Source organism: Apodemus sylvaticus, chromosome X, assembly GCF_947179515.1.
Source record: "Apodemus sylvaticus chromosome X, mApoSyl1.1, whole genome shotgun sequence".
NCBI classification, from domain to species: Eukaryota; Metazoa; Chordata; class Mammalia; order Rodentia; family Muridae; genus Apodemus; species Apodemus sylvaticus.
Window position 1 is genome coordinate 150,619,128 of NC_067495.1, and position 9,229 is coordinate 150,628,356.

Sequence of the window (9,229 nt, forward strand, 5' to 3'; positions counted from 1 at the left end):
ACTAAAAACAAAACAAATACACAAAAAGACTTTATCTTTTTAATATTCATTTAATAACATGCCAATAATTTTATGATTGGTATAAAAATATATATTGTGTTGAATATGAACATGGTAAAAGTGATCACAGGTTTTATAGAGCCCTTTGCCATCAAACTCGTGATTACAAATTCGCTGTTCGGTATCAGCTGTGATGGCCAGACTCAATTAATTCCTTAATAATTTTCCATTAAATGGATTGGGAAAGGCAGCTACTTTCCCAATATTGTATTAGCTACTTTTCTATTGCTGTAATAAAGTATATGACCAAGGCAATTTACAGAAGGAAGGGTTTGTTGGTTTCATAAGGCTATAAATTCATCACCATCACAAGTGACAAATATGGCAACAAGCAAGGTGATTGTAGCAACTAGCTGAGAGCCCACATCTTGAACTGTAAGCACCAAGCAGAGACAACAAACTGGGAACTGTTAGTGCATACCATTCAGATTTTGACAGGGATATTATTTGGTATGATATATGCAAATAAGAGGCCAAAGTGAGTTTAGGGATTCTTCTATTAAGATAGTAGAGTCAGCTATTATCTTCACACATCTTGGTGACCCTTGAGCTTCTAAAACAGATTATTTCGATAAATGGAGTTGGCTCAGGGCCTAGGTAAGAACTTCCAGGGCCACACCATGGCATTCAGGATCACAAATTTTAAAAGCGGTCTGAAGAGATGTTTCTATAGTTAAGAGCACTGGCTGACCTTGCAGGGGACCTGGGTTGGATTCTCAGTACCCACATGTTATCTTACAAGCTTCTTTTAACTCCAGTTCCAGGGGATCCCATGCCCTCTTTCAGCCTCCGCAAGTACCAGGCACATAGGTGGCATATAGATACACATGCAAGAAAATTATCCATATACATGCTACTTTCTTTTAAAAGACTGTCATGTGGCAGCCTCCCAGTTATTATGTCCATTTAAACATTCATTCAGGGTACTGTCCATGAATTTGTATTCAGAAATCTAAAAACCATCAGGAGACAATTAAAAAATGGAGGCGAGAGAGATGGCTCAGTGGTTAAGAGCATTGGCTGCTCTTCCAAAGGACCAGTGTTCAGTTCCCAGCACCCACATGGCAGCTCACAACTATTCCAGGGATCTGACACCCTCACACAGATATACATGCAGGCAGAATACCAGTGTACATAAAATAAAAATAAACAAATCATCAACTTTAAAAAAATTCTAAGCTGTTTTCTAGTGCTAGCGTTTGGAAGGGCCTGGGTGGCTCTTCCTACAATTCCTACCACCCCAAAATCTATGCTTTAGAGTCAAAATGAATCCTAGAAATAATGCCTTTTGAAATAATACATAGGCTGTGGGCTTAGAAATTAGATATCCTCTGTTAACTAGTAGATTTAAAGTTTTTATTAGGAGATTTGATGGCCTCTTTTAAAGGAAGGAGAGCAAAGAAAGAGATCACCACATATTTGTAAAATTAGTATCTAAAATTGCATAACCATCACAGTTTAAGTCATTTATGTCCCTTGGTAGGGCCTGACTAAAAATATGGAGGCTGTCAATAGAGCCTCATGGAAGTTAGATTTGTTTGGTTTTGTCATTTTGATTTTTTTGTTAATTTATTTATTCACTTTACATCCCAATATCTGCAATCCCCTCTCTCCAGTCTCCCTCCCACAGTTGTTCTACCATTCCTTCTCTTTCTCTGAGAAGGGGGAGACCCCCTCTGGGTATCACACCCTGGCACATGAAGTCAAAGCTAGTTTTTTTTTATTCCAATCTTGTCCACCAGTCTATTTAAAGCCAAAAGAGAAATTGAGATTTAGGGTTAGGTATGGGGAGAAGGTATCTTTCAGGAGCTGGTATGGGGGGGTGGGGGATGTCATCTTTCATATTTAGAACTGTAAAACATTCATAACAGAAGGAATTGAATTTAACAAAGTATAGAGTAAAAGCTAGGAAAATCATGACTCTTTTAATCTAGGTGACTCTGACTGCTCTATCTTACATGTTTATAGCCCATACTCAGTGAATAATGAGGAGAGCATCTAAAAATGCTAATTCACTGTTTTTGCCTTGAGGAAAGGTGATTGTGGCCATTATTATGAAGTTGATAGCCCTACCTCTACAAGAGTCAGAAGCTAATTGCCTGAAATAAAAGATTAGAGGCCCTATTATCAAAATGTAATCTTCAGAAAAATGGATGCATCTGAAAAGCATTAAATCAATCAAGGTAAACCAGACTTCTATGAAAATGTACATTCTTTCTCATATGTGGATCCTGTTATATGATGTATGTATGTATGTATGTATGTATGTATGTATGTGTGTATGCTTGTATGTTTGTATGTATGTGTGCTTGTATGTATGTATGTATGTATGTATGTATGTATGTATGTATGTATGTATGTATATGAATTGGGGATCGGTATATAAACCTTGGGTATAGGCTATGAAATTAGTAGGGAGACCACTTAAGAGAAAAAAGACCTTGAGGAAGGAGGAGTAATAGGGCACATGAGAAGTGGAATAAAGAAAAAAAAGGAGTCTTGTGGGGAGCACAGATGGAAAGATACAAGGGGATTCACGGGAGTAGGAGAAGAGAATCAACAGAAACAAATTTTGTTTGGAATTGCCATAATAAAACCTAATACTATATGTTCTGACTAAATAGTTTTTTAATAAAATAAGAAATTTTAAGCTCTTGCCTGCCTGCAACTTCATGATTTATATGAAGCTCTAACCTATTGGTGGTTATGGATGACTCAAATGGTTGGCCAACTGGACCAAGGGTTTCCTCATTCCAGGCTGGAAGCCCTTTGATCCTTGTGTCGCTAAGCCATCCAGTGTCCTGCTTTACTACACCGAGGGTAAGAAGTATTAGAAGTCAGTCCAATATCGGGCAATTCTCTTCCAGCGGCCTTTATTTGAGACAGCACTTATTTTAGAGTCTATTTCCTCTGGGAAAGAGAAGCCAGCCGGAGATTTTAAGTCATGATGTAAGGCTGGAGGAACTTCTGCATACCTTTCTTTTTTCTTTCCCAGGGTAGCATTGGCCTGTTTTTGTCCTCTCTTTCCCCCTCTAGTCTTTGTTTATTGAAAACAGAATTTCCAATTGAACATCACTGTTGAACATCAGTAGGTGTCTTGGGCATTAATGACAAGGTTTGTGATTTCCTTCTAGTGTTAGAAGCAAATCGATAAGAAATTCGTCCCAGAGAAGTATTTTTTCCTTTTTAAGAAGTGTTAGTACACATTCTCCTGAAGACACCCTGAAAAAAGAAAATAGGCTTTTTATTGCACCTCCCCCTGGTCAATAATTGCCAATCCAGCATACTATACTGGGTTTGATGTTACTGATTTTTAGTTCCTCAACACACAAACAACAACATCTCCACATATCATCCTCAGTATCCCATCTCTAAGAATGCACCAGGAATGCTTCAGGTCATATGGGATACTTAGGATCTAACAAAGGTAACTGATCTGCATAATGCTTTGAGTCAGTCTGAAGCCATGCTAGTTCTCTCAGAATCAGTTAAATTCTGTCTTACAATAGTATTGACATCCTTCCAAGAAAACTCATCATCTTGGAAGAATATAAAATTTATGTATCTATTTCTCAGAATCATCTAAGAAACTCTTACAAACCTACTTTGTTTAAAGTTTTGCATAGAGAAAAGTTGCTGACTCCCTAACAAGTTGCTGGAAAGGACACACCTACAGGTTTTTGAGGCAGCAGGGGTGGGAGCTTGTGGGACATGACAATGACACGGACCTTTTATTGTCCACTAGGTGACAATGTTAGCAAAGGTTTTCATTTTTTCCCATTTGTCAGCATTTTTTTTTTAATTTAATGGGTCTATTTTATGGGTGTCATTATTCTTGGATTTAGGTTACATGGTTGGCATAAATCTGGGTCTTCTCTTGCAGTAGAGAAAATTTATAAGCTCGATACCTTGGGCCTTTGCCCCAGTAATCTACAAAAAGAGACCTGGTTCTAAAACAGGATTATAAAACAACACTCCCACTTTCTGGACCTGCCTTGCTTAGCCAACCACAACCTGTTTATGGTTGATATTCACACGGCATGATACAACAGAAAAAGTATCATTACCTTTCTTTTTTAAGGTCTAAGGATCAAATTTTCTCCAATTATGAAGCGTGCATCGGAGAAATGAGTCAATAGAAATTGAAGGGAAGTTAACTCATTTAGAGGAGAAAAAAATACAGTGAGCTCATTGGATAGGCATCTCTTCTACTTAAACCTTATCAAAACTACCAGTGAATTGGGAGTGGAAAGGTAAATCAGTGGTTAAGAACACAGCCTGCTCTTCCCGAGGATCCAGGTTTGATTCCCAGCATCCATCGGTGGCTTACAACTGTCTGTAACCCCAGTTCTAGATCTGGCACCATCTTCTGGCCTCCTTGTGCACCAGGCAGTTATGCGATGCACAGACATACATAAATGCGAAATAGTGTTTCAGTTAAGATTTCTATTGCTACAGCGAAGACAAAGAAACAAGTCAGGGAGGAAAGGGTTTATTTGGCTTGCACTTCCTCAGCACTGTTCATCATCAAAGGAATTAAGAACAAGAACTCAAGTGTGCCTCTGGCTCCCAGTGGACCAATCCCCCAGCTATGAAACTTCCCACTACTTTCTTGGATGGGTTCCCCTAGGAGTCCTTCACATTTTCCATGAACACACCACCACCACCACCACCACCACCAAACAGCACCCCAGACTATGGAATCACACAAATGAAGCTATCTGCTCTGACTCTCTTGCTGTGGCCCTCCAGAATCCATCCAGCCCTGACTCAGCCTGTAGAACAAACCACCCTCTGGAGAGCCCAACTAGGACTGTTCAAAATGCTCTCTGAGTCCTGAGGAACTGTATCCTCCAGAGTCAGGCAGGACACTACTACACAAGCTGGGGACATGAGGTACCAACGAGTCCCTATAGCCTGGGTCTCCTGACTCTTGTGACCACGCGGGTCACATGGGACCACCCGGGTCACATGGGACTTTGAGGATGCCCAGACCACCAGGATGGTCTTGCCTTGTCTTGTCTTACTCTCTGATCTCAGCAGTCCCTATGAATTCGTCTGCAACCTGCATGGCCACTGGATCATCCACTTTGAGAGGCCATACAGTCCCCCACCAATTCAACATCATCAGATGGCAGGAAACACCACATCTAGGCACCAGTTTCAGCCCTGCCCTTCAAGAGCATGAACAAAGCGTGCTTTATTCACCCTTAAAGCGTATCTTTCTTCACTGTAAATGGGAAAACCACCTATACTCCCCAGTGTCCTGCCATGGAATCCAACCTAAGGCCACTGCCCTAGAAGATGGTTCCTCAATGCCATGCCTCACATTGTGTCAAATGATTCCCAGGTCTTTGAAAACACCGTTCGTGCCCATAGGACAAATGCTCCTGTGATCATCCTGCTGGCAATTCCTCTGTCCATCGCCCAGTTCTGGGAGAGAAGCAAACACCACTGAGCCAATCCCATAGCATGCCATCCCATCTCCAGTGCAGGGTCCAGTCTTAGGAATGTGAATGAGTACAGGGAGGCGATGAAGATCTGTGTCTGATCTCGGTCAGCACTGAGGGGTGTGTTGGGCCTTGTCTTTCATCCACACTAATCCGTGTCATTAAGGGATGCCCTCCTGGTGACAGATATGGGGCACCATTGTGTGCAAGGGTCTGAGTTCAGAGGGGAAAGTTTGGGTAGATTATCTCAGCGGAACCATCTGTCAGGGTCCGAACAGCTACGTTTATCCTGGACACAGGCTGGACGTGCTCACACAGGTGCTCTTGCAGCACCATGCACTACTGCTGCCGCAGTGAGCTCCTGAAGCTTCAGGCTTTCTGTGTGCCAAGGAGGCAGTTTCTCCACACTCGATGGTGAAGAAACTTGAGGGAATCGTATATCGAAAGGTTCTATCAGTACAAGCCACCTAGGAGAGGAGCCGAGTGAGGGAGCACGAGTTGTAGGGCCCCCAGGGAAACCCACCAAGAGCAAGGCAGTAGCTCAGCCAGGAACCAACCCTCGCGAGAACTTACTTGCGCAAGCGCAGTGGGCACACACGTGGTGTGATGGGTGTTAGCGGGTTGTAACCGCCACCTCACCTCCATAGCTGAGCCTGAGCAGTGCAGCTGCTTGAGCTGGGGTTGCTGAGTGGAAAGTCAGAATCGCCATGCAGGATCCCGGTGAGGACAACGCAGGTGGCCTGACAGGGATTGACGACGGGGGCGAGGATGGGCAGCATAGGCCTCAAGCTGCGGAGGCCCAGGCCAGCTCTCAGAGTTTGGTGACTGAGGGTGACCACGACAACTCCTCTCCTGAGACTGGCCCACAAGATGCTGGCAGACAGGCTGCTCCAGGCAGTTCCCGCCCAGGGAGCCCTGTGGTGTCAGGAGTGTCAGCTGAAGAGGCAGCCTTGGTTCCCCAGGATGAGCAGGCGCCACTTCTCCCTGGACCCAGTGGAGATGCTGCAGCTACTGCAAGTCGACTCCTGGAGTTGTATCCTTTCCTGGAAGACCCTTGGCAGGGGCTACGGGAAGATAAGAAGGATAAAACAAGAAACCGGGGGGGGGGGGGGGCTTTTTAGTAGGTGAGCAGCTGGGTGGGGAAGAGACAAGAGTGCTACAGTCTGGACTGTCAGTCCAAGAAGAAATGTCATGCTGGCAGGACAGGAAGTCGCCTAAGCCTGGGAAGACCACGTGTGAGGTGCTACACCACTTCATGGTGTAGACGAAAATCTGAACCACTGGGGAGGTGGGAGGTGGGTGAGGCTTGTTTCACGTAGTCAGAAAGATGGTTCGGGGGTAGTCCTGGTCTTGGGTGGCAGAAGAGGGTAGTGCCAGACAGACCTCAGAAGTATACCAGGCCACATAGCAATAGGAAACCTAAAGGTGGATGGTACCTTAACCATAACCTCCTTCCAGCTCTGTAAGAGTGCCTTTCTCTTCTGCTGTGGAGGCAGCCATGGCCCGCAGGTCCCTGGTCGCCAACGCCCAGCGTCAGCTCTTAATGGTTCCGCAGGAGTTCACTGTGAATGACAGTATCTTAGCTGTGTCCGTTTTCCAAAACTCTGGAGTGGGGGTGGCCTCAGGGTTGGGAGGGAATGTGCACTGTAGGGGCTTATTAGTGGAGACGTGGGTGAGTTAGGTACAAGTGGGAAGGCATGGCGTGGTTGGCCTGAACAGAGTCCTTCATCATTTCCCTGATGGTGTCTCTTTCTCACATTTAGTAGGTGGACTACAGAAGACCCTGTTCTCTTCCGCATTTCCATCAATAACTTCCTTGATCAACTCTCCCTGGTCATGAGAAACATTCAACACCTTCAGTTTGTGGCTTTTAAACGAAGAAGAGAAAGAAGTCATAATAACTGATCTGTTACCTGCTACAAGACAAGACAAGACAAGCATTTCATCCTTTTGGTAATTGTCACCTTGCCTTCAAAGTTAATGTTTTTGATGCTCATACACCCTCTATAAGTCTCTTGGTAGGCTTGTTTCACTATTGCTAAAGGAACAGGCACTTAAACATTCCTTTGTTGCTGAGCAAAATACAACTGACCTACTACGGTTGTTTGTTTCTTTGTTTGTATGACTTTACTTTTGTTTGTCTATGGCGGAAACCTCTGCTTTTTTTTTTTTCCTCATGCGTGTGCTTCTGTGAAGAAGTTCTGGAATTCAGAACTTCTTGTAGTCTAAAGGACTTTAAATTCTAAAGATTTCTTGTAGTCTAAAGTAATTCAAGACTGTTTAGGAAATGGGGGGAAAAGGCAAATTAGTTAAGGTCATTTATTAAGCACTTAATACAGTAATGTTTGAAATAAGAACAGTTTAATGTGAAAAACAGTGCTTACCTTGCAATCCAGAGATAATGCAGAATACCATTCAGCCAAGAAAAAAAAAATGTGTGACTTCATTGTTTTCTTGAAATACCTTTGTACTGTGTTGTTGTTGTTGTTGTTTTGGTTTTATTGTTGTTGTTTGTTTTAGAAACCTCTTCTGGTTTGGAGAGATAGATGACTCATTGGTTAAGACTCATTGGCTACACTTCATGAGGATATAGGTCCTGTTCCTAGCACGCACATGGTGACTAACAACCCTTTGTAACTCCGTTCCAGGGGAATCCAGTGATATCCTCTGCACACACATGGTGCACAAAAGCCCATACAAAGACCCACATGCAAAAACTAATTTTTTTTTATTTAAAAAGGTGTTAGTTCTACAGTTGTATCAATATTCTGAGTATATAAAATTGGCTTATGAGGTTTTAATATTATACCAATATTTCTTCAAAATGTATAAAAAGTCCTTCATTTTCTGAAATTCTTTTGTTGCTGTTGTTGCTTCATTTATTTTGTAAATTAAATCATTGGGATTCATTTCCCAAAGCCTTTTCTTAGTTTCATCTTCTCCCACGTTCCCTTCCCTTCTCTCTTTCAGGCCCCACCCCACCCCGCTCCACTTCTCTGCTCTCTCAGATCCACTCCTCCTCTCTTTTCCTTTAAAAAAGAGTAGACTTCCCAGGGATCTCAACTGGATAACTAGTTGCAATAAGACTAGGTATAAACCCTCATGTCAAGTTTGGACAAGGTAACCCAGTAGGAGGGAAAGGGTCATAAGAGCAGGCAAAGGGGTCAGAGATACCCCAGACTCCTATTGTTGGGAGTTCCACAAGAAGACCCAGCTACACAACTGTGATGTTTATGCAGAGGACCTAGCTCAAACCCATACAGGGTCTGAGATCGGCTCGTCACTTCAGTCTCTTTGATCCCCCCATGAGCCCTGTTTAGTTGATTCTGTGGGCTGTTCTCATGGTGTCCTTGACCCCTCTGGCTCCTAAAATTCCCCACCCATTCTTATGCAAGGCTCCCCTGTCTCTGTGTAATGTTTGGCTGTGGACCTCTACTCTCTGCTTCCATTAGTTGCTGGGTGATGCCTCTCTGATGACAATTAGGCTAGGCACTGATCTATGAGTGTAGCAGAATTCCATTACCATTTTCTGAAATTCTAAAGCAAACACCAATACATAAAACACCCAAATGTAACCATCAAATGTTTAGGCTTACCCACTTCCCGCATATAATAAATAATTTTGTTCATGAAAACGTAACTTCCTTAAGCTATATTGGAAGAGGCAGACTCTCTGAGTTAAACATTTAAAGACTGAGTTTAAAATTTTCTCCATGTGT

The 9,229-nt window shown here is 43.0% G+C and overlaps 1 protein-coding gene across 1 annotated transcript; it reads left to right on the plus strand.

Moving 5' to 3' along the window:
* Positions 1 to 6,217: 6,217 nt before the first annotated feature.
* On the plus strand, positions 6,218 to 7,415 carry LOC127675782 (EKC/KEOPS complex subunit LAGE3-like). The gene is made up of 3 exons (XM_052171885.1): positions 6,218 to 6,543; positions 6,969 to 7,097; positions 7,274 to 7,415. Exons 1-3 carry the CDS (start codon positions 6,218 to 6,220, stop codon positions 7,413 to 7,415), a joined length of 597 nt encoding a protein of 198 aa, XP_052027845.1.
* Positions 7,416 to 9,229: the final 1,814 nt, after the last annotated feature.

Bases quoted from the DNA above. Each gene is read 5' to 3' on its own strand.
- LOC127675782 (XM_052171885.1), top strand. From the start codon at position 6,218: ATGCAGGATCCCGGTGAGGACAACGCAGGTGGCCTGACAGGGATTGAC. The intron at 6,544-6,968 runs GTATCCTTTCCT...ACCTCCTTCCAG, and splicing joins GCAAGTCGACTCCTGGAGTT to CTCTGTAAGAGTGCCTTTCT. The intron at 7,098-7,273 runs GTCCGTTTTCCA...TCTCACATTTAG, and splicing joins AATGACAGTATCTTAGCTGT to TAGGTGGACTACAGAAGACC.